General features: G+C 67.9%; 1 protein-coding gene across 6 annotated transcripts in view; it reads left to right on the top strand.

Annotated features, from left to right (window-relative positions):
* The window catches only part of CABIN1 (calcineurin binding protein 1), a 71,232-nt gene that overhangs the window by 42,057 nt on the left and 1,211 nt on the right, over positions 1-27,964 (top strand). For all 6 annotated transcript variants that reach the window (XM_025267273.2, XM_025267271.2, XM_044930633.1 and 3 more), the window contains exons 29-35: positions 4,816-4,929; positions 22,141-22,304; positions 22,483-22,579; positions 23,029-23,697; positions 24,859-24,933; positions 26,175-26,421; positions 27,631-27,774. In XM_025267273.2, coding sequence (XP_025123058.2) covers positions 4,816-4,929; positions 22,141-22,304; positions 22,483-22,579; positions 23,029-23,697; positions 24,859-24,933; positions 26,175-26,421; positions 27,631-27,774 — 1,510 coding nt within the window. The remainder of the gene's footprint in view (positions 1-4,815; positions 4,930-22,140; positions 22,305-22,482; positions 22,580-23,028; positions 23,698-24,858; positions 24,934-26,174; positions 26,422-27,630; positions 27,775-27,964) is intronic.

The raw sequence follows: 27,964 nt of genomic DNA, 5'->3' as shown, positions 1-27,964 counted from the left end.
CCCCGGGTCCAGCTGTGGCCTCCACTCTTGTCTGGCTCCCCCGCTCAGTAAGGCCTGGGCTCAGGAGCCGCTCCCCTCAGAGGCCCGTGCTGGGGGCCTGAAGAGGCAGGGAGGGCAAACAGCCTGAGCAGAGCTGGCTGTGGCGGGAAGCCCCCTGACAGCTGCTGTGGGGCGTGGCGCAGTGCGGAGCGGCTGTGCGTGCGGCAGGCCGGCTCCCCAGGGCAGGGCACATGGGCACTGCAGCCTGGTGGGGGCTGCGGGCTCTCCGGCTTTCCCGGCCCCCGCTACGCGTCCCTGTCCGCCTGGCTGCGCCCGGCCGTGCCCGGGCCTTCTGTACTTGGCAGACCTGGGTTTGAATGAAGCCTCTCAGGAGCAGTCTGTGGGGCCTGCGAGCACTCTCACCTCCTCCAGAAGCAGGGCTGAGAAGGGACCTGGGGGGTGAGATGCCCCGAGAACGGAGGGGCGGTCACCGGCTGCTGGAGGGAGAGCGGGGCTGCCACGCAGGCCCCGGGGGGCCCCGGGCGCCTCCACAATCCCACAGATGGCTCTAATCTGGGCCTGGGGTTGGGCCGTGCGGGCTCCTCAGCCTGTGTCCTTGCTGGGCAGGTTTTCGAAAAGCAGGAAACCACACTTATGTCAGCTAGAGAACTCGGGGGCTCTGTCCACAGTTCTGCTGGTGTGAAACAAAGGCCGCCCCGCGTGTGTATTTGCACACACAACAGTGACCGTCAGTGGTCACGTCCTCTGCTCGACGTCAGGCAGCCCGGCTCCTGGGGCCCAGCCGTCTCCACCACGCCTCCCCCCATACTCACCATGGGCCTGTCCTTGCTCACTGTTGGCCCTGTGCTCTTCTGCAAATTAGCCCAGGTCGTTTGGGTCCCCTGTGCTGGGCTGATGGGCTGTGGGGCCCGTGGGGTGGGCGTGGGCCCAGAGGCAGGGACGAGGCTGCCCAGCTGTCTGTTCTGTGGGGCCATACCGCACGTCTGTGGCTCCTCAGTCCCCGCATGTCCCGCCTGGTGGCCTGCTTCCCCAAGATGGACTTCCCTTTCTGCAGCAGCCAGGGGCCCCGCAGGCTGCTGTTTGCTCTGCACAGAGGCCTTGCTGGGTGGCTTTCAAACACCTCACTGCCTCACAGGCTGAGTGCCGGGCCCGGTGGAGCAGCCTGCCGTCCTGGGGCCTGGCCAGAGCTCTTGGTGGCCTGTCTCTGACCAGCGGTGACCACCTCCCACACAGCTGTTGGGTAACAGACGCTTCCTGCTGTGGGGGCTCAGCAGCAGTCCGTTTCCTTGTCAAGCCCGCCTGGGCGTGGCAGTGGCATCTCCATGCTCCCCGCTTATGGCTCTGTGGCTGCCCGGGGCAGAGCGGCCCCAGCGGAGCCAGCCTCAGACCCCTCGGGTCCTGCCCAAGGGCCCCACCCGAGGACCACAGCCCGTCTCCTCTGTGTTGGCACCACCCAGGCTTGCGGCCCTGCCAGCCCTTCTGTAGTCGTCCGTCCCTGGGGACCCTTGACATCCCCCAAGGCTGCCCTCCAGCCCAGGGTCAGCTTTGCTGTACACCAGACTCCTGCCTTGGGGCCCCCCAAGGTGCGGCTCCTGCTGGCCTGCGGTGGGGGGGCACGCCTGAGGACACAGGCTCCCAGGTGCTCCTACACCTTGGGGAAGGTCACCGCACCCGAGTCTGGTGCTTGCTGCTCATGATTCTCCAAGGGCTTGGTCTTGGCAGGAGTTTGAGTCCTAGGCTGTGGCATTACTCATAAAATTGTGGTTCCCACCGTCCACGTGGGCCACTCAAAGACCTTTCAGCACAGGGGTCCTGGAGCTCGCTGAAGCATGGCTCCACCAGCCTGCTGCCTCTGGCTCGCCTGGAGAACCGGGGACCCCACCTGCGGCGAGGGATCAGGACTGAGTGGGTTACAATGTGCTCCTGGAGCCAGACAGTCTTGGAAAAGGACAGACCTGGAAAACTCACACTTCCCAATGTCAGAGCTCACTGCAAATCTCCAGTAATCAAAGCAGGGTGGACTATTATTCAGCCTTAAAAAGAAAGGACACTCTGATGCCTGCTCCAACACGGATGTCCTCAGTGAAATTAGTCAGACACAAAGAAAGAACAAATCCAGTGGAACTCCACACACGTGTGGTCCCAGGAGCTGGTGTTGAATGGGGACGGGGCTCAGATTGGCAAGGCGAAGAGTCCCAGGGGGGCTCGAGACGCGGTTGCACAGCGGTGTGGACGCACGACTTCGCGAGCTGCTCACTTGAAAGTGGTCCCTCTGGTGGAGTTTGCGTTACGTGTCGCGTCACAGCTAAAAGGAGAACCAGTGTGGCGCTGCTCTCAGGGGCAATCACACATCAGCACAGGCGAGTCGGGAGTCCAGCAGTGCACGGGTGCGTCTGTGGTCGCTACATGTTCAACGAGGCTGCCACAGTCCTTTCGTGGCAGAAAAGGACAGTATCCTCTCAACAAACGGTGCTGGATAACTGGACAGCCAGAGTGAAGCTGGAGGCCTGCCTGTGCACTCAGTCGTGTCTGACTCTCTGCAACCCCGTGGACTGCAGCACGCCAGGCCTCCCTGTCCGTCACCAACTTCCAGAGCCTGCTCAGACCCATCCAAGCCTCCCTGTCCGTCACCAACTCCCAGAGCCTGCTCAGACCCATGTCCATGGAGTAGGTGATGCCCTCACAGTGTGTACAGAAGTTAACTTGAAATGGATTGAAGACCTCAATTTCAGAGTTGAAACTACAAGACTCCTAGAAGAAAACATACACGTAAATCTTAATGATCTCGGATTAGGCGATGATTCCATAGATACAACGCTAAAAGCACAGGTGACTGGAAATAGATAAGTAAACCAGACACCATCAAAATGGGAAACTTCTGTGCTTCAAAGGACACTGCCAAAGTGGGAAGAGGATCGGCAGGGTGGGAGAGAGATGTGCAGATCACGCATCTGACAAGAGACTAGTATCCAGGAGACACGAAGAGCTCTGACAACTCGTTGATTAAAAGCCAGCCCAACTTAAAAATGGGCAAAGGCCCTGAATAGACGTCTCTCCAAGAAGACACACGCAGGGCCAGGCAGCAGCAGAAAAGACGCCCCACGCGATGACCCATGAGGGAGATGCAGCCCAAGCCACACCGGGACGCTGGTGCCCCCATGCATGGCGCCTGGGTGCTGCCTGCCTGGAGGTGCCCGCCGACCCCACGGAGCTGCAGGGCCAGAGGCCACGAGCAGCGTGCTTCCCTGTGCAGGCTTCCTGCTTCTCCCCTGGGTGGTGCGGGGTCCCTGTGCCAGGCTGCTCTTGCCATCCTCTGCCCGCTCTGGCCCTCCTGGGTCACGGATGTCCCGAGAGAAAGAAGCCGAGCCTGGGCCAGGCATGGAGATGGCCGGACCCCTCCCTGCACCCCATCCAGAAGCAGGGGCTTGTCTGGGCCTCCTAGTGAGGACAGACAGAGGAGGGCCTGCCTGGCCCGACCCCGCCCATACTCCACCGCGGGGCCTTCCCCGCGCCCCCCAGCCTTCCTGAGCCTTGCCCGCTTCTGGGGTCCTCCTCTGGGCTGCGGCAGCACCCTGACAGCAGCTCCCACCGGCGTGTCACTAAGAGGCTATGCCCAGTGACAGAGAGTGAGGCTGGCAGAGGGGCCTGAGCCACGTGAGGTGACGGAGGGGCCTCAGACCCCTGAGCATGGGCCAGCCCTCCCCCTCAGGCTCAGCTGGTGCAGCCTGCCCGGGTCCTCAGGGGCTGGGGGGAGGGGTGCGGGGCCCACAGCCTCTCTGCTCCAGCTGTGTGAGGACAGGCAAGTTCATGCTGCCCACCAGGTAGGGACGTGCGACCGGCCTTGTGAGCCCTGAGGCATCCCCACACAGAGGGAACTCAAGGGAGACACTGGCCTCACGCCCGCCCCAGCCTCCTGCCTCCCAGGGACACCTCCCCGAGAGCTTGGCAGGGGGGAGGGCAGGGCAGGCCAGAGGCTCATGTCGCCAAGGTCAGGGCAGGCCGGCTCCTGGGAGGAGGAGTGGGTGTGCAGACAGAGGCTTTCCTGCTGGCATCCTGGCCCTAGGAGTGGCCCAGTGGCCACCGCCATCCTCCACGTGGGCAGCGGAGGCCCAGAAAGGGTGATCTACTCCTCAGGGCTGCGGGGTGCCCCCACACGGGCCAGCACGTGTGTGTAGCTCTGCCAGCAGATCCGGGCACCCGCAAGCCTGTTTGGGGGGCAGCAGGAGTGTTTCTAACAGCACGGCCTCATGCGCCAGCCTCCAGGCTCCCAGGAACTGTCTGTGGGAGGCTGACGGACCAGCCCAGTCTGCGCTCCCCTCAAGGGCTTGGTGTTCAGGCCTCGCCCTCCCTGCTTCCACCAGGAGAACCATGGCCTGAGCCGTGGACAGAGCCCCTCCCCACAAACTCGCTTCCCCTGGCGTCCTGTAGCTCCGGCTCCCCTGGGCCTAGGGCTCTCATCTGCAGACTGACAAGTCAGCCTGGACGCTTTGGGCTGCTGGGGGACCCCGGCCGACAGTGGGGTGCTGGGTCCATGCAGCATCTTGCGCAGCTGGGCAGGGCCAGGCATCCCCGTCTATGCCCTCCCTAGGCAGTCCGCGGCCGCGCTCTCCTAGGTCAGCTGTGTGGGGCGTGAGACCAGCTCGGAAATGTACCCACAGCCGGGTGATCAAGCCAGGGCCGTGGGCGCCACAGGACGGCTGTCTGCGGGCGCTGCCGCTTGGCTGGCGCAGCCTGGAGGGAGGGGACTGCCCCTCTCCCCGTGGGTGCCCGGAGCTGCCCACACACTCACTCCCAACCTACTTCTTGCTTCCCCAGAACCTCCAGTGGGCCCGCGACGTGTTGCTAGGCAGTGGTATCCCGTGGCAACAGCTGCAGCACATGCCGGCACAGGGGCTCTTCTGCGAGAGGAACAAGACCAATTTCTTCAACGTGAGTACTTTGCCTTGTTGATTTCCGCGGCTGCGGGCTGCTGGCGCCTGTCATGGGCGGCGGGCGCAGGAAATGACCCCGGGGTAGGCGGGAGGGCGGCATCCTCAGAGGCCCTGCGGGGTGGCGCAGGCGAGAGCGCGCCAGGCTAGGGAGCGCGCCCTGCTTGTCGAGAGGCTCCTGGCAGGTGGCTGCCCCTCCCGGCACCTGTGGGAGAGGCCTGGGGAGCTTGGCGGGGCTCCGGGGCCGCACAGGGGTCTCTGTGCGAGGGTTCCCAGGCCCGTGTCCTGCTCCCCCCGTGGGGGCCTGGGCACCGGGGTTGGCTGGGGCCGTGCTGCTGCAGAGAAAGCGAGTGTGGCCAGTGCTGGGCTCTGAGTGCCCTCTGGTGCTCCACGCAGGGTGGGGTCCTGCCCCTGGGGCCCCGGGAGCTTGCGGCTGTCCCCCGGCCAGGCCTCGCTCCCTCGCTCTGCTGGCACAGAGACCGCTGGTCTGCACTCTCGCCACCTCACCTCTGGGTCCCCGGCCTGCCCCCCTGTCCTTAGGGGGTTGCTTTGGTATGTCACACAGATCCTCTGAGCTTTGCTTTCTCCTGTGTTTTCCTTGGTTCCTTGTCACGTCTTGGGAAAGCGAACGGCGGAACTGGCCTGGGCCAGAGCCGGTGGGGGGGTGGGTCTTAGGTCTGGAAGGGTGCGGCAGATACTGGCTCTCGAGCTGAGAGGCGGCCAGGTGGGGGTTGTCTGGGTCCACGACACTTCTCCTACTCAGGCGTGACCTGGGGTCGAGCAGGGCTCTCAAGCTGGGAGCATGTCCCTGCCAGCCTCTCCCTGAGAGTGTTTCGTAGGCAGGTGGTGGACAGAACCCACAGTCAGTCTGGGTGGTACTGGGGGTTTATAATGCGCGAGGGCCTCCCTCCCACCCAGATGCCCAGGCTGCAGCCACCGGCCCTCGTCACGTGGGTGTCCGTCCGTGGCCTGCCCACTGCAGAGCCCGCTGACGGGGCTGGGGGGTCAGGACGACCCCTCTTCTCCCTCCCAATGAGCTGAGGTTGCCGCCCTGGCCTGAGGTGGGGCAGAGGCCTGGGGGCTGGCCCTGAGGAGGTACCCGCAGGGCCGTCGTGGCCCCCTCGTCCTCGGGGCTGGGGCCGGGAGACCCATCTCCCGCTTGTCACGGGCAGCGTCTGACAGCCGTGGAGCCACGTCGGGCACGCTGTGGCTGCCAACAGCTGAGTCGCACGGCTGAGCCCAGCCCTGGGCGCCCTGCCCTCCGTAGCGGCATCGTGGGGGGCAGCCGCCGCTCCTTTCAAGTGTTCGTGCACAGAATCAGGCATGCCATCCACCTTGAGAAGACATGCCTGTGTGTCTGTGTGGGGATGTTTTCTGGTGGTGGTATTTTGATCCCGAGTCTTGGGGATGTTCCCCGAGGCTGCAGGCCACCTGCGGCCGTGTGTGCGTGCTGGCTGCGGGGCTGGGGGCCCGATACCACGCGCCCCTGGTGCGGCCCTGCCCGGACGCGGGTGGGAGGGTGGCCAGGGCAGAGGCGGCACCAGGCCCTCCTCGGGGCGTGAGGGGGCTGGGGGCCCACAGCAGAGGCCACATGCAGCGTCTGAGGGAGAGGCATGGACTTGGCACATATCCAGCCCCCCTACCCCCACCCCCAGCCTGACTGGGGCCCCGGCTCCCACCCACCCCTTCACTGCCCTGGAAAGTCCCATCTGTGGACTGAGCTGGGGCGGGCTGGGTCCCGGCCCAGGCGTGTCTCTGGGGCGGCCATGGCCCCAGCACCCCGACCCCCGACAGGCAGGCTGGCTGGGCCTTCGCCAGAGCAGACCCAGGGCTGCTGCGCGGCGCTGGCTGAGGCTGCAGCCCTGTCCGCCTGGCATGGTCTGGCTGGGCCCCAGGGAGGGACGGGCAGACGGCGTGTGGCCGCGTGACTCAGTGGTGGCTCCTCAGGACAACCGTGCAGGGAGCAGGGAGCCCAGCGTGGGCACACAGGCCGGCGGGAGGCAGCGAGGCAGGGCTGGGCCTGTGGGCGGTGCCCTCCTGAGCCAGTGCCAGCCTTGAGGGTCCGCAGAGCAGACCAGGGACGCAGAGGCGGGGGCACGTTTCTGAGGCCCAGAAGCTTCCAGGGCTTCTCGGGCAGGCGTTTGTCTGTCTGGTGGCAGGCCTGTGATGGCTGGAGCTGGGCTGCTCTGTCCAAGGCGCACCTCTCTCCCCTGGTAGTCAATCCAGAAACATTCCCATGGTAACGAAACCAGAGACGGCGCTCCTTTCTTCCCCAAAATGCTCACTGATTTTAGCAAGCAGGTTCTTTTCCTGTTTCAACCCAGTTTCCAGGCTGAGTGAAAGAAGTGACGGGAGCACCCCAGCGGGCACTCTTCCCGCATCCTGGGCTGTGCCTGCAGCGAGTCAGGGACCCGAGCAGGAGGGAGCAGAGTGGAGGCGCGGGCCACCCCTCCCCTCGGGCCCGCCCCCAGCTCAGGCTGCGGGGACCCGCGGCACCCGGCCGGTCTCTTGGCCTGGCCAGCTGGGCTCCCGCCCTGCACTCCTCACAAGGCCCACACCCGGCACAGTGCTGCCCCGGCAGGTGATCACGACAGGTGGGTGGGAGCCCTCGGCACACTCTGGGCCCTGAGAACCGGAAGGCGGCCTGCTTGGGGCTTGAGGGTGGGTGCAGCGGGGGGCCTGGTACCAGATGGGCCTGGCTAGACGGTGGGGGCTTGCCCGGCTCAGGTGGGGCAGCCTGAGATGCGAACGTCGCTGTCCACACGCACCCCTGGGCCCGCCTGTGCGGCCCGGCGCCCACGCCTGCCCTCCCGCCGTGGTCGGAGGCTGTGGCTCTGCTGGTATGGCAGCGCCCCGACCCGTCTGCCCCGCCGCCCGGGCTCTCAGAACCAAAGCAGCTTGCATCTTGGCCTGCCTGTGGGGTGCCCAGGGCGACAGGGGCCGCTTCCCATGCTCAGGCCTGTCCCTTTGCCCCAGGGGCTCCGGCACACTCGGCAGGCAGCACTCCCGGTGGTCCTGTCCCAGCTCCCTGCTGCTTAAACCACAGGAGAAACGGTCGTCGGGAGTCGTTTCTGTGTCGTGACGTGTCTGAGTCTTGGAGCTGCTGCTTAAACCACAGGAGAAACGGTCGTCGGGAGTCGTTTCTGTGTCGTGACGTGTCTGTGTCTTGGAGCTGAGTGCTCCCCAAGGGCCCTGGTAGGAGGAATGTCCCTGCTTGGGAGCCCGCGGGGAACACCTGCCAGATGGGCAGAGCAGAAAGAGGAGTCCCTCCATCCCTGGCGCCCGTGTTTCTTGGCAGGTGTCCGTCCCACCCTGACCGCCTCCAGTGGTAGGTGACTGGGGGTCCGCCAGCCCCACCCAGCTGCAGAGGCCGGTGCTAGGGAGGGCCAGGCCCAGCTCCTGGCCAGGAGCCCCTGAGTTCAGAGACGGTGCCCAGCGTGCAGGTCAGGCCTCGGCTGGCACCCGTGCCCCCGGGGAGAGCACTGCTGTGCCGGCTGGACGCGGCCTCCAGGGCCCAGAGCTCCCCGGCAGTACCTGGCGGGCAAACATGACCCCCTCCTGCCCTCGAGAGCCCCGGGGGTCTCTGCCGGAGCCGGTCGCGACAGCAGGCTTGGCTGCCCTCCCCCCGCCCTCCCTGCTCCACGCCTGGGGGCCGGTGGGCAGCCCCGCCTCGCGGGCTTGATCCCCCCCCCCGCCACTGAGTCACCGCACCGGCCCCGACAGCGGCCCCAAGTGCCGGCCCTTCGCAGGCTCAGCCCAGGGAAGAGGTACTTTTCTGCACACACCGCATGTTCCTGCCCCCCGGTGCTCGCTGGGGCCAGGGCCAGGCCAGTCCGGAGAGCACGCCGCCGCTGGCAGCAGCCCACGGCTTGTCCGAGGCTGGGCCCGCCACGTCCGCATCCCTCGGCTCAGCCGGCTGTGACCAGTCCCTCTGCCCACACCTCGAGGCGCGTGTCGCCGGGTGTGGAGCCGACCCGTGCCGGGCCGGGGCCAGCTGGGCTGAGAGATGTCCCGGGGCCCCAGGCCCAGGCATAGTGGAACAGGCAGTCCTGTCTCACGGAGGTGCCAGCAGGGGAGGCGCCCAGGCCAGGGCCCCACTCCCAGTCTGCGCCGGAGGAGGGACAAGGGCTTCACGCTGTCTCGTGCCAAAGCGTGGCTGGCGGGAGGGTGAGACTGGCGCTGGCCCCACGCTGGGGTCAGCCTGCTGGCGATGAGGGGCACATGTGGCCTGGGTAGGAGACCAGGGCTTCCCTGGGCACGGGCCCGAGGGCACCCAGCCACAAGGGGCAGGTGTGTCCCCCCCACGGCCTGCACCGCTCCCTGAGCCGCTGGAAGGGGCCGGGGGGCCGTGAGCGCAGCAGCGCCGTCCTGACGTCGGGGTGGAGGGGGACTGGGGGGACACAAGAGAAGGGGGCGTTCGACCCGAGGACACCCCAGCCCGGGCTGTAGTACGGGTCCACCCGCCACAGCGGTATTTTTAGCATTGTTGAAATGATCGATGGGCTGGTTGCAGAAGCAGAGTAAACAGAAGAGTCACTTCAAGTTCTCCAGAGAAAAAAGGCCCAGTTTTTAAGAGCCTTTAAAAGGTTAGCAAACTTGTGATTTCTTAGCTGCGCCGAGGTCTCCTTCCTTCTCGGGCCCCCGGCTCTGCAAGCTTGGTGGACTTTGTGGCCTTCTCGCGCTGGGCCCAGTTCGGTCTGGAGCAGGTACCTAAGGCCTTTGGGTGCACAGGATGCCCAGGCCCCGCCCAGATAGGAGCACGGCGGTCATAGATCTCTGCACAGCGGGACTGGGAGACCCCACTCCAGGTGGGCTGCCCCCGCCTGCATGCTCACCTGGCCCCTGGAGGCCAGTGTGGGCTCACCGTGCTGCCCCCTGCCAGGATGCTTGGGCAGAAACAGGCAGTGGGGTCTTTAGCCCCTGGCATCCTTGAGCCTACTGTGACGGTCCCCCCCATGGGGTGCGGAACTCAGCTCGGGGCCCACGTCCTGCAGGCGGCCTCCGCGCCAGAGTTTCTGACTAGCCCAGGCCAGCAGCCAGGAGCTTGCCATGTCGTGTTCCTGAGAGCAGTCTCCAGCGGGGACGCCTTTCCCACTGTGAGTCCTTTCTCAGAAGCTGGCTCCCGGGACTGGTGGCCCTGCTGAGGCTTTCTGAGGCAGGCACGTAGCAGGCTCAGCTTCGTCCCCTGGGATGCCGCCCCAGGCCAGGCGCCGTCTGGAGGACCGCAGGGGGGCAACTTCCGGAGGAGGCCCAGGGTTTGGAGCTGCCCAGACCAATGATGGAGAGGGCCGGGGCGGGGTGTGTCTGCTGGGGCCGCGGGAGCAGGACCCGCTGGGACTCCCTGAGGCCCTGGCTGGGGCGGTGGTGCCGCAGGGACCAATGATGGAGAGGGCCGGGGCGGGGTGTGTCTGCTGGGGCCGCGGGAGCAGGGCCCGCTGGGACCCCCGGAGGCCCTGGCTGGGGCGGTGCTGCCGCAGGGACCTGTGATGGGGGAGGGAGGCAGGGCTGCGCCAGTCCGCTTGGTCCTCTGGGCCCATGGGGCACCCGGCTCACTCCAGGTCCAGGGCCTCCCCGCGGCGCCCAGCCTGTGGCCGGGTGGTGGCCTGCGAGCCCAGGCACAGGGTGGGTGGATCCCCCAGGGCGTGGAGCCGACCCGCTGTCGTTCCCTGAGCTCAGGAGTGCCCCACATGGTGGCCACCAGGGCTGGGCTTGCGGGCCGCCTCCCTTGCCTTGCTGGTTGGCCTGTGGGACCTCAGTCCACGTGCTGTGCCTTGTGGATGCCTCGTCCATGCCAGGCCTGACCTTGGGCCTCCTGTACGCCCACGGGGGGCCTGGCACGCCGCCCTGCCCGTGGGTTCACCCTGCTGTTGACTTCCTGGTCCAAGCCCTCTGAGCTCAGTTTCCCCATGTCCAAAGGCCAGCCAGCTGGATGAGGTCAGTGGTTTTCCAGCCCTTTTTCCAAAAGCACCTTCTCACATACCCTGTTGGCAAACACGAAAGGGCAGCAGCTCCCAAAGTCAGGAAGGGCTGGGCCCACCTGCTCTGGCTGCGCGCTCCCTGTTGGAGGGGGCCTGAGCCCGGGGGAGATCCGGGGTCCCTGCCCCGCCACCCCTCTGCCCGCCAGCCAGGGCTTCCCTGCTCAGGTGCCAGGCTACCTTTCTTTCTACTTTTCCTACTTGGAAAGTTTGACCGAGTGGCTTCTGAGAGAGTGGCATGGAGTTTGAAATCCGAACCAGAGTGGCAGGCTCTAGGAGCCCCCCGCCTGGTTTCCATGGTGACAGGCTACGGCCCCCAAATGCCCCTGAGGGTGGAACACGGGCTCCCTCACAGGCCTGGCCGGGGACACACACAGCCAGCCCTGGGCCTGCCCCACACCTGGCCCCACCTGTAGCTGGTGGCTTTGGACAAGATGGTCAGCACTGGTTGGACTCAGTTTCTTGTCTGCCGAGTGGGCCTTACCAGACCCACCTCAGGGGGTTATCGAGGACCGCGTGTGTCTTGGGGCCACCGCATCCAGAAGCGGGTGAAGGAAGGCCCCACGGGCAGGGACAGCCACAGCTGGGACACGGACCTCGTGGAGCAGAGCTCACCGGCCCACTGGGAGGGGGTGCAGGGGCTCAGGGCCAGTTGGGAAGGATGTTGCAGGAACGTGGTTGATTAAAAACAAATTCTGAAACGTCGACCCCTGATCACGTGTAGGAAGCTGGAAACTAGGGTGCGCCAGGGCAGGTGGAGCTTCCCCAGCAGGCCCAGCCCATCCCCAGGCCGGCACAGGCTCAGGCTCCAGCCCAGCCCGGGCCCCGGCAGCACTGGCCTGGGCTTCATTTCCAGCGAGAGGCCCAGCTGGCCCTCCTCAGGTGGGCTGGGGCGCCCTGGGCTTCAGGACCCCCGTGGGTGGGGATGACGCCCCACACCTGTGAGGGGGGCCGGGCTCTGCGGGCCGAGCCTGTTCCCCTGTGGCCGTTCTGCGGGAGCTGCTGGCTGTGTCTGTGGTCCGTGCTCGATCCCTGCCCGCCTCAGCTCACCCCTCCCCGCGGAGGACCCCATGTCAGTTGTCCAGGAGAGACACCAGGCACAGGCTGAGGCGCAGACGCCCCCGAGCCCCGCAGGCCCGCGTAGAACCGGGGTCGGGGTGGGAGGGGTCGGCCTGGTTTCCTCCGCACATCAGACCTGGCTTTTCTAGGATGTGGCCCCTCCTGAGGTGAAACGGGGCAGTTCAGCAGTCCCCCAGAGACGGCCGCTCTCGTTCCCAGGCCCCTGATGTGGGGCGGGCACAGAAGAGCCGAGCCCTAGCACCCTCTCGTTCCGCGGAGGTGCTGGTGAGCCCCGGCCAGGTCACCAAGACCTCCGAGCCTGCCAGCCCCTTGCTCCATGCTGCCCGCCCCCCAGACCCCTGGCATTCCGCCCACGTGGGCCCCCTGACCATCCCCCCTCCATGTGGGGGGTCCTCGGCCATCAGCACCCAGCCCGGACGCCTGCCCCTTCTTCCCGAAGCCACTCTGGCCCCCACCCTGTCCTGGACTCGCCAGGTCAGCCAAGCTGGCCGTGGCCGTGGCCGAGCCTGCCCACGGCAGCCTTGGCACCCACGGGTGGGCCTGTGGGTCAGGCCCTGGTAGGCGTGCTCGTCCCCGCGGAGCTGAGTGTGGCTGCAGGCACAGCCGTCTGCTGAGGTGGACGCCGCCCCAGGCCACGGAGACAGGGTCGTCCTTGCACACGGCCCTCCGTTTCCCCGGGCAGGCCCCCGTTCATGCCCGTGTCCTCACTCACAGGTCAGATAGGCAAAGTAGCTGGACTCGGTGCTGCCCGCGACCCTCTGCAGAGCACAGTCCGAGCTGCTCCTGAGCACCAGAGGCTCTAGTGAGAACATGGCAGGGTGGCAGCTGGGGTCTGTGCACCCAGGGGGGAAGGCAAGTGCCTTTCCGGGCCACTGGGGGAAGAAGAGGGGGCTGGCGTGCTTCCAGCAGAGAGGCTGCCCGGGCGCACGACAGACGGAGCCGGCACCCCACAGTGGGGAGGCCCGCGCCTGCACACCAGCTGGCGGCGTGAAGGCCCGGCGCTGAGAGCGTGGGCTGTGAGCTCCGAGATGCGTTCTGCCACTTGGGCAGTGCTGGACTCAGCCCTGGGAAGACGGGGGTTAGGTCGGGGGAAAGGGCCGGGTTAACAGCCCGCAGGGAGGAGCCAGGAGCAGTCTGCGGGCCTGTGTTGGCTCAGGTCTTACGGGCTGGCTGCACGGGGCTCCTGGGCCACGTGGTCCCCGTGGACAGCACAGCCAGGGGCGCCTGGGCAGCAGCCAGCCCTGAGTCTCGGGGTGCGGGCCTCAGGCGTGTGTGGCGAAGCACAAGTGCGTGTTTCCAGGAGGGGGTGGCCACTGGAGAGGCCTGCACTGCCCAGCGAGCACGAGGGGTCCAGAGAGGTGCTAGCAGGCCTGCCATGTGCCCCGCCGGCCGCAGGCCTGGGGCCTTGCCCGTGTTTGTCTGGGTTCCACACCCCGGGCCACCACAGTCCTCTTGGCTTTGGAGTCTTCCTTTCCATTCGCACACGGATGACAGTCTCCGACCCAAGGCCTTTGTTCCTTCTCTACTGCTCATTTGACAGGGACACCTGGAGACTCCTGGGCTTTACCTCTGGCCCTCTTCTTGCTTCTGTCTGCCCCGCCAGGGGTTACTTGCGCAGACAAGGCCAGAGTCGAGCAGTCCCACCTCCTGTGGCTCCCTCTGGCTTTGGTGGCCACCTCTGGGCTCCCAGCCCCCACAGGGGTGCAGGTGTTTACCCGAGAGGTGGTGGGGAGCAGAGAGCGAGCAGGGATGGCCAGGTGGGGCCGCGCGAGGACAGCTGGTGGCCCGAGCTCCTAGCAGGTGACGATACGAGTGTGGACAGGGCGTGGCTGCTGCGACCTGACATGCGGCCCAGGCTCTCCTGGCCTGAGACCCAGCGCTGTGGGCACAGCCTCGAGGTGGCTCATCTCCCTGCGGCTCTGTGCTCTCTGGGAGCCCAGCCCAGGTCCTTCCAGTGCCAGGCGGAGTTCTGATCCTCCAGGGGGGTGCCAGAGTGCTGCTGTGGCCCTGGACACAGGGTGGCCCAGGAGAGCGAAAGCTGCCGGCTGCTGGCTGGCCTTGGGCCTGTTTGGATCGGGGGCACGTGGCAAGCCCAGGAAAGCTGGTGGGCAGGAGCCAGCCTGGGCAGGACAAGTGGAAGCTACTTGGCTTGGGGGGGCTGTCACCAGGATGGGCCAGGCGGCCCTGAGGCCTCTGGGTGTCGGTCAGAGGAGAACGAGTCAGTCCTGGTACTGCTGGGCTGGGGGAGAAATGGTGTGGGGGCTGGTGCCTGGCCTGGGCTGGGGGCAGCGTCTCCCATCAGCTTTGCCCCTGCTGCGCCTCTCAGCCAGGGCGGGAGAAGCAACCAGGGGCTGGGGGGTGACTCCACGGGGCCGCCCCATGGAAAACGCTGGGGAAGGTGCTGTGTGCTCCCGGCGGCTTTGGCTGCCCTGCCAGGAGGGACACCCACTCTTCATCCCTGAGCACTGCGGAGCTCTGCAGAGGGGTCCTGAGCCTGCCGGGCCTCTTGCCCAGCCCCGCTGCTCCCCGGAGTCTCATCTGCTCCTGGGACTCAAAGCCCAGCTGGCGAAGCCGCCCCTCCCAGCTGGAAAGCCCCCTGCAGGGCGCAGTGGCTTCTAGCCTGCCCTCCCTGCTGGAGGATGGTCCTGGGAGAGTCAGCAGTCCAGCTACCAGCGCCGCACTGGGACAGCAAGGACAGCCCCCCATTCACCCAGGCCTCTGCCCCGCACAGGGCATAACTCCAGGAGCCCCGGGCACAGAGCTGCGCCGGTGCAGGGTGTGGACAGCCCGGCCTGGCGCACACTGGCTCCTGTCGCCCTGCCGTCCACCCTCCTGGACGTCCCTGCCCCACTGGGCCTGGGACGCCCGGTCCCACAGCTTCCCGTGGCAAGGGCTATGCCCCCCGGTAGGGCCGGGGGCCCGGCCCGGAATCTGCTCCGATTGGCCGGCCAAGTCAGTCGTGCCGCTGGGCCTGCTTCCAGGCCGAGCAGCGAGCGCCCGCGCCCCGTCCGGCCCCGCCGCCCCGCCCCGGCCCGCCGTGCGAGCCTCCGCGCCATGGCCCGGCGCCCGCCCTAGCTCCCTGCACAGATGCCACGGCGGAGCCGGCGGGTAGGAACTTGCCTGGGGCGGGCCGCGGCCGCCTTGCCCCTCTGCCCGCGGGCTCCCCGCGCTCCGGAGCTTCGGCTCAGTCCCCTGGGCCGGCTCGCGCGCCCGACCCCCCGCCCGCCCACCCGCCCGGCGCGGCAGGAAGCCCGCGGGCCGCGGTTTCCCGGGCGCCGCGGCGGAGGAAGTCGGCAGGCAGCGGGGCCGCGGCGCCCCCTGCCCCCGGCCGGGGCCCGCACAGCGCCAGGTGGGCGGCGGATGGGCGGGCGCGCGCGCGGGGGCGGCGGGGGCCGGGAGAGAAGCCCGCCCGCGAACCCCAGGCGAGCCCAGCCGGCCCGCGGATGCCGCGAGTGGGCGCGGGGGTGTGCGCTGCGCCAGCCGCCCGAAAGCGAAAGCCGCCCGCCCGCCGCCGACCCGGCAACTTCGCGGCGGGCGGCGCGGGCCCGGAGCTGCGCGGGCCGCTCCCGGGGCTGGTGAGCCGGCCGGCGGGTGGGCAGCGGCGCCCGGCGCGGTGCTTCCCCGGCTATAAATAGCTGCCGTGCGGGGGCGGGAAGCTGGTGCCGGGTCCGGCGAGCGCAGGGCCTACTCCCCGCGCCGGGCCGGGCCGCTGCCCCGCCGCGAGTGGGCGGGAGGGCGCGGGCGGGGCCCCGGCGCAGTTGCCAGGTGGGCTGCCTCCGCGCACTTCGTTGTTTGTCATTTCTGTTTCTCCCCGGAGGGGGAGGGGACGAACAGTCTGGCAGTTCTGGGGACCCCGTGTTGTGCGGCGTCTCATCTGGCAGAAGAGCCTGGAAACGGGCGGGCGCCGGCTGCAGGCAAATGGCAGGCTTCCCCAGCTCCTGCCTGCGCGGGGGACTCTTCCCGGTGGACGGCGCGGGGACTCCCTTGCCCTTCTCGGCCCAGCCTGGAGAGCTCCCGGGGCCAGGGCAAGGGCGCCCCTGGCGGCTTCTGTGCGACCCTACGGCCAGAGGCGGCCCTTAAGGGTTTGCAGAGGAGGCCTCAGGACTTCCTGCCCCCAGGGGGTGCTCAACTTAGCCCAGCCCTAGCAGGCCCTTAACCCAGGGCCTGGAGCCAGCTGGTGGCCCTGACTGCTGTGGGAGGCGCCCGGCCCTTGGCTCAGCAGGGCTTCAGGGAGATGGGGAGCAGACAAGCTGGACACTCCGTCCTACTCCACCGGGGCAGTTCCTAGAGGAGATGGAGCCGTCTGGGCCTGAGAGGGGAGAGGTGGTGCCCGGCTGGCCGGCCCCGGCTGTGCCGCTGCCCCCAGTTGGGGACAGGCCAGGTGGATGCCGGGGGCGGGGCGGGAAGTAGGCTGAGATCTGCTGCCGCGGGTCCTGGAACTGGTCTCTCCTGGGGAGGTGTGAGTGGGGCGGAAATGGTGGGGGGTTGCCCCGTGAGCACTGTTGGCCCCGTGGGCAGCGGGTGCAGCCTTGCACAGCCCTCCCTGTTGCTCTCCAAGTGGTCGTGCAGTTGGGGAGGTTTGCATGGGTTACAGGTAACAGGTATCTCCCCAGGACAGTGGAGGACGCTGGTATCTTCCCTAACGAGGCCGCTCTTGACCTCAGAGCCTCACTGTCCAGAGACCAACCCCCTCCTGGCTCTGCTCGGGGTCAGCCTGCAGCACCGAGGCTGTCCTGGAAGCAAAGTCTTCGTGTTTCTCTGGGGGAAAGGCCCCTGCCCTCCCACCCTGGCACCCACCCCCGCCCCTGGCGCCGCTGAGGGCTGCCCCTAGGCCCCTGCTGCGCGGGGTGGGCCGGCAGCAGGCTCTCCTGGCCTCGCCTGCTGGGAGCGCTGAGTCACTGCTGAGCCCTTGCCAAGGGGGGGCAGGAATCCCTCTGTTGGGGAAGCGGGTTCTCCCTCGGGCGCTCTGTGAACGGGGAGCTTGGACTGAGCAGCTCTGGGAAGGGGGCCGGCTGGGGGCTGAGGGCTGGGCTGGCCCGGACAGACGGAGTCCTCCCAGCATCTCTGGGCAGGCAGCCTCAGCCTCTGTGAGGGGTCCAGCCCCAGGGGAGGGAGAAGAGCCGTTACCTGGCCTCCTTCCTGCTGATGGTGAGGTTGCCTTCCTTGGAGGTCCCCCTGGAGGGGACTTGGGGAAGTCGGGGCTCCCCCGCGGGGTGATGTGCTGGGGTCACTTGAAGTGACGGGGAGTTTGTGATGACGAAGGAGAGTCTCATGTGTGCTCCGTTACCAAGTTAAATAGTAAAACAAGAACTTCGCCTTCTCCATGCCATCTGCTCGGGACTCCTGGGTCAGGAGGCCAGCCCTAGGGGGCTGTCTCTTTTCCACCTCCCCACTGGGCTGAGGCTCTTCATGCAGGCTTCCTCCCTGGCTTTTCCTGCACCACCCCCTCCCCAGAGTCCTGGCTCTCTCCCCACTTCCTCCTCAGCCCAGCCTCTCTCCTGTCCCCTCGCCCTGGGACACAGACCACCCCTCCAGAATGATTGCCCAGGTCCTGGGATGCACTTGGCTTTCTGTGCAGTTGCCCGGCCAAGCTGCCCTGGGGGACCCCAGGGCCCCCCCTCACACCAGCGGGGCTCCATCCGGGGCGCAGACCGCCCAGGCCTGCCACCCATGAGCTGCCCCAAGGTGAAGGGCACTCGGAGCAGGGTTTGCGGCCTTGACCTGGGACGCTCCTTTTCTGGAGAGTCTCGTAGGCCGGCCACGCACCCCCCAGAAGGTCACCTCTGTGCAGGCAGTAGCAGCCCTGCTGACCGAGAGGCACGCAGAGGAGTTCAGAGTCCAGGGGGCCGAGGGGCAGGAGGCAGGTCGGCCCCTGACACTGCCCTGGAGCCCCTGCTCAGGCGGGCTGGGCTTGGGAGAGCCCCAGGTGGACGCGGGCCCTTGGGGGCCACCTGCCTCTTTCCACCCAAGACCTCTGGGCCCGCGGCCCCGCCCTCCTCGCTCCCTCCCTCGGGCCCCAGGCGCAGCTCTTCTCGGCCTTCCTGGGTGCTCCCAGTGGGGCTTCTCTCCCCTCTGCCCACCTGTTAGAGCCGCGCGGGTGCCCGGGGCACAGCCGCGTCCAGTGCATGTGGCAGTGGGGGTCAATGGGAGGAGCCGGCAGCCGGAGCTGGAGGACAGGCCCGCACCGGGGCCCGGGGGCTTGGTCAGGAAGCCTCTGAGGCCCTCGGGGTGCTAGGGAGGCCCCTGGCTTCCCTGCACGCTGTCCCCCTGGCGGGAGACTGAAGTGACTTGGTGTCGCTGCCTGGTTCCCCGCGACCCCAATTCTCTGTAAGTCACAGGCTGCGTTGCTGACTTCTCAGTCCTTTGTGAGCGTCCAGAGAGGGTGCGCAGAGCCCAGGCCAGGAATCTGGCCCCGGCGCCCCAGTCCCGGTCCCACCCCAGGCTCCCTGGGCCACCCTGCACACGGTTGGTTACATACTCTGACTGTCCCTGCTGGTGTGGACACGAGACGAGTCCGGGTCTCCACTCAGCCCCCACGGCCTGAGCCTCGCTGTCCCCCCTCCCAGAGGAGCCTGACCCCCGGGGCTGAGCAGGGCTCGGGCTGTGTGTCTCGCGGCCTTCTCTCCTGGCGTTTCCAGGCCGCTTGCTTTCCCGGCGGAGGCTCTGTCTCCACCCTTGGAGTGGAGGGGCCTTGACTGAAGGGCAGGGTCCGTGAAGGCAACGGGTGGGCCTGGGGCCCTGGAACGACCCCAAGGTCTGGGATCCCGAGTGGTGGCCCAGCTGGTGGGTCTGCTGTGAGGGCCGGGACCAGTCTGGGTTGCTGCCCTCTGTCTGCCTGGCTCAGAGCCGGCCCTGGGCCCCATGGAGAGGCCATTCCGGCCGCCCTCCTCTGCTCAGGGAGCTGCGCTCCTCAGTGGCCCACGCTGAGGCGTCTAGGGAGGTGTGGACCGGCCGGCCAGCCGGGAACTCCAGGGCAGCGGGGAGAGGAGCCCCGGCCCATCCAGTAAGAGGCTCTCCTCAGACCCCGGTGTGCTGGGCTCAGGCTGAGCTGTGGGCCTTAGCAGTGCCCCGTGCCCAGGGGGGCCTCTCCCGTCCGTCCCCTCCCTGGGACCCCCCTCCAGGCCCCGCTTCCCAGCAGCCCTTGAGAGCGGACTGCCTGTCCATGGATCAGCTGCTTTGGCCTGCTTTTCTCAAGAGCAGCAGAACGTGCCCAGCTCTGGGCTGCAGGGAGGGTTCAGGAGCTGGTGTTAAGCGCTTGGGGCTTCCCTGGTAGCTCAGCTGGTAAAGAATCCGCCTGCAATGCAGAAGAACCTCAGTTTCTCATTCCTAGGTGGGCAAGATTCCCTGGAAAGGAGATAGATTACCCACGACAGTATTCTTGGGTTTCCAGTGGCTGAGACGGGAAAGAACCCGCCCGCGATGCGGGAGACCTGGGTTCGGTCTCTGGGTCGGGAAGATCCCCTGGAGGAGGACATGGCAACCCACTCCAGTATTTCTGCCTGGAGAATCCCCATGGACAGAGGAGCCTGGCGGGCTGCAGCCCATGGGGTCGCAAAGAATCAGACACGACTGAGTGACTAAGCACACACATTACGCCAGGCCTAGAGTCTGGGGCTCCATGAATTATCCAGTAGGCGGTTGCGGTTGGTCTCGGTGACCTCATCCACCTGCCGGCAGCCTGGAGCCTGAACGGCGGGCAGCAGGGTCAGCTGAGATCCTGCAGAGGAGCCGCCAGGCATGCAGGCGAGTTCTGAGCACGCTGAGGCCACCACTGAACCCCCACTGCCCCCCAGTGCGCACGCGGACGTCTTCCTGGCCAGGAAGGAGCCCCCACCTGCCGCCTGGTGGCGGGTGCCTTGAGGAGCAGGCGAGCCGTGGCCCTCAGCCCCACCAGCACAACTGCCCTTGGTGGGCGTCCGGCTCCCCACCGTCCTGATCCAGCCTGTCCCTCGGGCCCCCAAGCGCATCTGGGTTTTCCTGTCGGGCCCTGCTGCCCACGTCCTTTCCTTGGTCCCAGTGTGACCCATGCCTCCCCAGGGCCTGCACACAGCCCTCTCTGGGTGGTGCAGGGGCCTCTGCTGCAGGAGGGGTGGGACGTGGCCGCTTCCCTTCCCCTCCACATGTGGCGTCCTCGCCCGGTGCCTGGTCACTCGGGGCTCCCCGTCTCTGCAGGGGCTTCCGTGGGAGGTGCTCCCGCCCCACCCTGGGAACTGAATGAGGCTCACCTTTCCCAGATGCTGGGCTCAGCACAGCCCACAGAGGCGGGGGCGGGCCTGTGCCCACCTGTGGCCCTGCAATCTGCCCAGGGCTCGTGGTAGCTGCTTTCCTCCTGACCTTCTGTGCACCCTGCCTGATTTCTTTTTACCTCCTGACTTTCTGAAGTTGCTGGTCTTAACGTTCTGCTGCGTGTCTTTACCCAGCCTGGGGTTGGTAGGAAAGAGCCTTGTGTGAGGGGATGGGAATCAGGCCCATCCCAGGAGTGCTGCCCCCGCTCCAGGAGGCTGGGTGAGGGCCGTGGCCTCCAGGCTGCCTGCCCCTTGCTGACCTCAGCTGTCCGCCGCCACCGAGAGCAGGTCCAGCCAAGCCGTGCACCCGGAGTCGTGATGGTGACACCCTGGACTGGGCGGGCCCCACTGGGAGGAGCAGCGTGTGGGAAGCAGGCACGGGGAGGGCAGCCTTGGAGGGCGAGATGGGCAATCGCCGCCTCCACGTGACCAGGTGGGCGGCAGGCGACTCCTTGGTGCCACCCGGCGAGTGTCCTCATCGAGGCCTTCACTGCCTGCGATGACCCCATGGGCTGGCAGCGGCGGGAGGCCAAGCCCACCCCCCACCCCGCCGTGACGCTGTGCCCTCCGCGGAACGTCTGTGTGCACCCTGGCTCACCTCGCACACCCCTCTCCCCACCCCAGGTGTGTCTCCATCACTGGCCCTGTGCAGGCTGTGGCAGGGACCGCGGGGATGCCTACAGGGGCATGGGGGAGCACGGGCCCTTCCTGGGTCTACGCGGCTGCCCACGATGCCCTTCTAGCCCCTGCTGTTGCACCTCAGGCAGGCTGCTCCCCCGAGCTGCTGCAGAAGCCGCGCCCGCCGGTAGGAGATGCAGCATTGGGACCCCGGCCCCATGTTGGACGGATGGTGCTTGTCGGGCAGCGCAGGGCTGGCTTCTCGGCCTTCTCCAGAAGGGGCCCCCGTGTCCACTGCAAGCCGGTGGCCAGGCTGCAGGACCCAGCCCCGAGGGTGTGGAGCTCCTCGCTTGCCTGGAAGGCTCAGGGTCGGGGGTGGCCTCGCGTCCCCCCAGCCCCGCCCCGGGACTGCTGGAGCAGGAGGAGGGGCCATGGCAGTCGTCCGGCTCCCCAGGACACGGCACCGTGGGCCCCACAAACAGGAAGCAGTGCTGGGCTCATGGGGCCACTCTTCCTGGGCAGGAGTTTCTCCAGGGTGCTGGCCACGGGGCCTGCCTGGGAGCCTGCCCCGGAGACACAGTTCCTAAGGTCCAGCACCTAGCCCGGGGCAGCTCAGAGGCGTGAGCTTCTTCTGTTCACTGGCCCCCCTCAGCCGTGCTGGCCGTCATCCTCCCTTGACTGGTCCCGTGCAGGTGGGGAGGTGCCATGGGAGCCATACTGGGGGTGCTAGCTCTGGTCTGGGTGTTGCCTGGGTCCGATGGGGGGACTCCCACCCAGCCGGCAGACAGTGGGGTCAGCCAGGAGGGCAGTGGAAGGGGTTCTGGCCGCACAAGAATGTTGGGCAGACATGTGTTGAGGGAAGGTGTCATCCAGCGTCCCCGGGAGCGGCCGGTCACTTTTGGGGGCCCTCGAGAGTCTCTAGGCACTGCTGGATGGAGCGCTGTGGACGGCCAGGCCTGGGGCTCGCCCGGCCTGCCCAGCTGCTGCGGTTCACGGTGATCTCCCACTAGGAGCAGGTCCCCCCCGCGCCGTCCGCCTTGTGTGGTTGGCACCTGTAGGGAACCTCGTGGGCCCGGGCGCCTTCCTGTCCTGCCGTTCGACGTGGGCGCACCCTGCGTGCTTCCCTGGGGGGCGACCGGGTCAACGGGGAGCTGGTGCTGGCCCTCAAAAGAGGGGGCCGCCGAACCGTGCGCATGTCTTGCGCCCCATCTTCGGGGCCGCCCTCCTCTCACGCCCGGCTCGTCCGTTCCTCAGGGCATCTGGCGGATCCCCGTGGACGAGATCGACCGGCCAGGCAGCTTCGCCTGGCACATGAACCGCTCCGTCGTGCTGCTGCTCAAGGTGCTGGCCCAGCTGCGGGACCACGGCACCCTGCTCAGGGTCTCCTCCATGCTGCAGCGCACCCCGGACCAGGGCAAGTGAGTGCAGCCCTCCTGGGGCGGCCAGAGTCCCGGGTGACGGCCAAGAGTAGCGGGCCGAGCCCACCCCCACCCCCGGGGCTCAGAGCCTAAGCCCCGGGAACACTTCCGGGAGCAGAGGGGCACGGACCCCCGTTGCTGCGTGGCTGTGACCCGTGGCCTCCCCTGCACACTGCAGGAAGTATCTGCGAGATGCTGACCGCCAGGTCCTGGCACAGCGGGCCTTCATCCTCACTGTGAAGGTGCTGGAGGACACGCTGAACGAGCTCACGGAGGTACGCACCCCGCCCACCAACGCCATCCAGGGGGCCCTCAGCCCACGCCCTCACCCAGCCAGCCCTCCTCCAGGAGCTGCGCTCACCGTCCCCTCATGGCTGGGCACCCTGAGGCCCTGGAGGCCAGTCGCCACCCTAGCAGGGGGGGTGACCGTGAGCCAGGGCTGTCTGGCCACCGTGCCCCCTGCCCAGCGAGCCTAGCTGGGCCTGGTGGGGGGCCCGGGTGGGCTCGTCCCTGCAGCCAGCGCACTTGCCAGCGGGGCGGGGCAGCTGCTCCTCAGAGGCAGAGCCACGGCCAGGGCCCTGCAGGCAGTGCTGTGGCCCCAGCCCTGACCAGCGGGCAGACGGGCAGGCCCAGGGTGGCCTTGGTGGGAGAGGCCGGGGTGGGCACCGCCGCCTGGGGCAGGAAGCACCAGAGACCGCGCGTCTAACTGTTGCTCTCCTCGTAGGGGTCGGAACGCCTCGGGCCCAAGGCCTGCGGCTTCCCTGGAGCCAGGATGACCACAGACGTCTCCCACAGGGCCAGCCCCGAGGACGACAAGGAGGGTCTCCAGCACCCCAAGAAGCCCCCTCTGGGCGACGGCTCAGGGCCGGGCGCCGAGCCAGGGGGCAAAGCGGGTCCCCTCAACCACCGGCCCATGGCCATGGATGCAGGGGAGAGCACAGACCAGGCCGGGGAGCGCAAGGACAAGGAGAGCCCCCGGGCCGGCCCCGCTGAGCCCATGGACACGGGGGACGCCACCGCCCGAGGCGCGGACCCCGAGCGGGGGCCACTGCCCCTGCAGCCAGGCTGCCCTCCAAGGGATCGGGGCCCCGAGAGCCGGCCCACTGAGCTATCCCTGGAGGAGCTCAGCATCAGCGCCCGGCCGCCCGGCCCGCCTGCTCCGGCCCCGACCCCCGCCGCCCCCACCCCTGCCCCCGGGCCCAGGCCAGGCACCCACCCCGAGGAAGCACCCCTACGGCCCAGCCGCAAGAGGAAGCTCCTGGAGGACACAGAGTCCGGCAAGACGCTCCTGCTGGATGCCTACCGTGTGTGGCAGCAGGGCCAGAAGGGCGTGGCCTGCGACCTGGGCCGCATCGAGAGGATCATGTCGGAGACCTACATGCTCATCAAGCAGGTAGGTGGCCTCAGGTGGGCCCCCGGAGGCCTCGGAGTACACGTCAGGTGGTGCCCCGCAGTCCCTGATGGTGCCATCCTTGATGCTCCGCAGGTGGGCGTCCGGTTGTCCCTGGAGGCCCCATGGGTGGGCGTCCAGTCATTCCCCACCAGGCCCCGCCGGTGGGTGTCCAGTTGTTCCAGGAGGCCCCGCGGGTAGACGTCCAGTCGTTCCCGGAGGCCCCAAGGGTGGGCGTCCGGTCGTCCCCGGCCACCCCAAGGTGTCCTACTCTGAACCCCAGAGAGGTTCAAATATGTTACTGCTGCTGCTGCTAAGTCGCTTCAGTCGTGTCTGACTCTGTGCGACCCCATAGACAGCAACCCACCAGGCTCCTCTGTCCATGGGGTTTTCCAGGCAAGAGTACTGGAGTGGGGTACCATTGCCTTCTCCACAAACATGTTACAGTTTTACTTAACTGTACGTCGGGAAAGCTGGGGAGATATGTACTGAAAAAGACAACACTCTTCTAAACGTCTGTAATTGCTCTCAAAGGAAAGAAGGCCGCCTCGCAGAAGTCAGGCCAGGCGGGGAGGCCCTGCCACCTCTCTGCCTTTTGTGTTTTTCAATCTCTCAGGCATAGGTTTTTATTTTCCCTCTAATTAGAGAAAAATAGGTTCTTTCCACAGGAAGAGCCCCGGGCAGTGTCAGGTGGGCACAGGGTGAGCCCCTGACACCTCCCTCCCTGTATTGCTGCTGTCTGTCTTATCACCCTCTCTCAAGCATCAGCAGTGACTTTTTTGTTGTTGCTGATAAACTAGGAAACATAAGCCCTGGATTTCCTGCAGGCGAGGGCAGGCCCTTTCCCCACCCCAGGGCCACCCCCAGGCCCCCTCTCCCCGCCTCACACCCACCTCACTGTCCCCTGGGCTCCCTCAGCCCAGCCCACCACCCAGATTCCAGGGGTCAAGGGGGCAGCTTGTCGTCCAGGCCCCCCCAGCCTCCGCCCCCGAGGGTGAAGTCCCGCGGCCACAGACGTGAACACAGCGTGGCCAGCTGGTCCCCAAACAGCGGCCCTGGGGGCTGGGGCCCGGGGTGGGGCTGGGGCCCCCCGGGAGCAGCACGGGGAGCTCGTCCTGGAAGCTGTCGTCGAGGCCCGCTGACCGTGGGCGTGTCCTTGCTCAGGTGGACGAGGAGGCTGCCCTGGAGCAGGCCGTGAAGTTCTGTCAGGCCCACCTCGGGGCCGCCGCCCAGAGGCAGGTAAGCGTGGCCCCACCCGTGCCAGCCGCCTGGTGCAGGGTGCGTGGCCCCAGGCTGCAGGCTGGGACTGTCCCTGTGGTCGGGGGGCCCAGGGCAGGTGGGCGGCAGGCAGCTGAGCCTCAGGTCCTGAGGGAGGGACACAGGGTGGGGCCCAGACCCCGGCGCTGAGTGCGGGCCACGTGAGGGTCCCGTCACCCCTGCAGCCCCCCAAGCCCGGGCACGGTCCCCGCCCTGTGGACCTCGCCTGCAGAGGTGGCTCCTCGGCACGGAGGTGGCACTGGGGTGGGCCAACGGGAGCCCACAGGCAGGGCCCAGCCTCTGCCCAGCCTCCTCTCTTTGTCTGGGAAAAGCTGGCTGGGGGGCCGGGCTGGGGCAGGGCCGGCTCAGGTGACCCCGGAAGGTGGAGCTGGCCGCAGGTTGGTCTTGGTGTGGCCTCTCAGTCCCCAGGGCTGGCCTGGGCACCCCACCCCACCCCAGCAGCAGGAGGGCAGGGACCCCACTCTCACTTTCTGCCCCTGGGGGACAGGTCCTGTCTCGCCCGGCCTCCTGCTGGAGGTCCACTGGAGTGTCAGGGGTGTCCACACCAGTGGATCCAGGGACGGGGCGTCTTCCAGAAAGCAGATGTCAGGAGAGACGAGGTCAGGGTGGGGTGCCAGGTGCCCCCAGGAGGCTTGACGCTCCTGCAGCCTCGGGCCAGGGTCCCCCTGGCGATTCAGAGGGGACGGTGGGCCCGGGGCCGGGGCTCTGCCGCTGGGCACCGCGTGGGGCCCCGCCCCACCTCGCAGCTGCCTGTGCAGAGCAGTGGCCGTCACCCCCCGAAGTGGGGGGCTTCAGACGAGCAGGGAACTGTGTGCCTGCGGGCGGGAGGCTCCGGAGGGCCCGGTTCCCTGAGGGCCGAAGGGCTGTGCTGGGGGCTTTGGGGCTGCAGCCTTGAGCCTGGGAACTGCCTCCAGCAGAGCCCGCGTCACTACCACTCTGAGGCCCTTCCCACCAGTGGCCTCGGGAGGTCACCCTCCAGGACTGACCGGTGCTGCAGCCACCGCCTTGGGTGCCCCTGTCCTGTGCCCCGGCTCCCAGCTGCACCATCCTCCCAGCTGGCACCCAGCAATGGGAGGGTGCAGGTCCCGGCCAGCCTGGGGCCCCTCTGCCGTGCCCTGGACGTCCTCAGGCGGGGCCCCCGGCCCCCCCGGCTCCCGACATCGGCAGGGTGTGCCCCCCTCACCCCGACTCTGCCCCCCCAGGCGGCAGGGGACATGCCCACCACCCCGAAGCACCCCAAGGACGCCCGAGAGAATGTTTTCCCCGTGGCCACAGCCCCCGCAGCCCCTGAACCCACACCGGCGGATGCCCCGTCGCGGCCCAGCGACGGCCACGCCAAGCCTCGCCTCATGTCAGCCACTGCCTCCACCCCAGACCCGGCCAAAGATCCTGGGCCCCCGCAGCTGCAGAGGCCTGAGGCCGCCCCCAGCACGTCCTCCCTGCGCCCAGGTGAGTCTGTGCCCTCCACCCAGCGGGCAGGCCCAGCGGGGCCGCAGTGGGCCCGGTCCCTCAGCAGGCATGTCGCTGCAGAGATGTGGGTGCCTCCCGTCCGGTGACCCCCGAGTGCCATCTCCACCCCCTGCCCGCGTGTTTCTACTCCCACGGAGGCTCAGCAGAGTGCAGGATCCGGACCCCAGGTTCACGCACCCTCTCTGCTATCTGCACCCCCGGAGACGGGCCACAGGCCAGGGGACGCGGGGCTGGGGCTCCACGGGCAGGAGGAAGCCCCGGTTCCTACCACACTCAGGTGCCCCTGGGAAGCGCAGCCCATGGCGGGCAGGGGAGCCCGGCCGACTAGGGAGGGCGCACGTTTCTGGGCGCACACGCACGCACACTTGTGCCTCTCCCTGCCGGCTCTGCATGCCTGGGCCGGCGCCTGGAGGCGGCGGTCAGCTAGGAAGCCCCCGCCCCTGATTGAGCAGCTCCGCGGGTCACTCGGCCAGGCCCCCCAGGACAGCTGTGTGAGGACGGGTGTGCCCAGCCTGGCGGGGACAGCTCAGCACGGCCCCTGGGGCCACTGCGGAAGGTCCCAGAGCAGACGCCCCAGGGCCCGCGTCACGGCTGTGCCACCTGCTCCTGGCCGCAGGGTGCCCGCCACTCCGCCTGCTCTGTGAGGCCCAGCAGGGCAGCTCCGGGCCCCCAGGGGTCATGTCTGCCTCCACCGCATGTGGACTGGGCCCTGGGAACCCAGAAACAGCTGGGCAATCAGAGCGAGAGGGCAGGACCGGCCCATCGTCCAGGGGCTGGAGCCGACAGCCAGGCAAGGAGCAGCTGGCCAACCCCGCTCCTGGGGATGTGGCGGGCGTGGCAGAAGTGGCCAGAGGAGGAGGAGGACAGGAGGCCCCGGCCGGGGGCCTGGGGGCACACTCCCAGCCCCCTCCTCGTCTGAAAGCTGTAGCCTGGCAGGAGGGCCCACTTAGCCCGCTCCGTCCTCAGCTGGGCCGTTCGGGTCCAGCGGCCACTCCTGGGCGCTGGGGTGGGGCCCTGTGGTGTCGGGCTCACCGGGTGTTCATGTCCGGGCGAGTGGTTAGCAGCCTGGCACCACCCGGGCCATTGTGTCGGAAGAGGCCTGCACGGTCACGGGCATGGTCGGGGTGGAAGGCCCTGTCCCTGGGGGGTGGGGCGCACGTCCCCCACGGCCGCTCTGTGTCCCCCCAGGGGCAGAAGAGCCAGCAGGAGGCGCAGAGGGCCCGGGCTTCCCGCCCCAGGAGCCGCAGGGCAGCGAGCATGTGAAGACAGCCCCCGAGGGCCCCACGGCAGAGGCCGCCCCCCGGACTGGCGCCCAGCCCGCCTGCAGCCAGGGTAAGGCCCAGCATGACCCCGGGGCCAGCCCGCGGCGGGGGTGTCCCAGCAGAGGGACCTGGAGACGGCGGGGGTAGATGAGAAAGGCAGGGGTACCCAAGTCCCCTGTCCACACTCTGCCTCGCAGACAGGAGTGGTTCGGGTGGTGCGGAGCCCAAGCCGAGGCCACCTGGCCCAGACGGAGCTGAGG

Source organism: Bubalus bubalis, chromosome 17 (genome assembly GCF_019923935.1).
Source record: "Bubalus bubalis isolate 160015118507 breed Murrah chromosome 17, NDDB_SH_1, whole genome shotgun sequence".
In the NCBI taxonomy this organism is placed as follows: Eukaryota; Metazoa; Chordata; class Mammalia; order Artiodactyla; family Bovidae; genus Bubalus; species Bubalus bubalis.
Note: the sequence above shows the minus strand (reverse complement) of the source record. Positions and strands in the feature narration are given on the sequence as shown.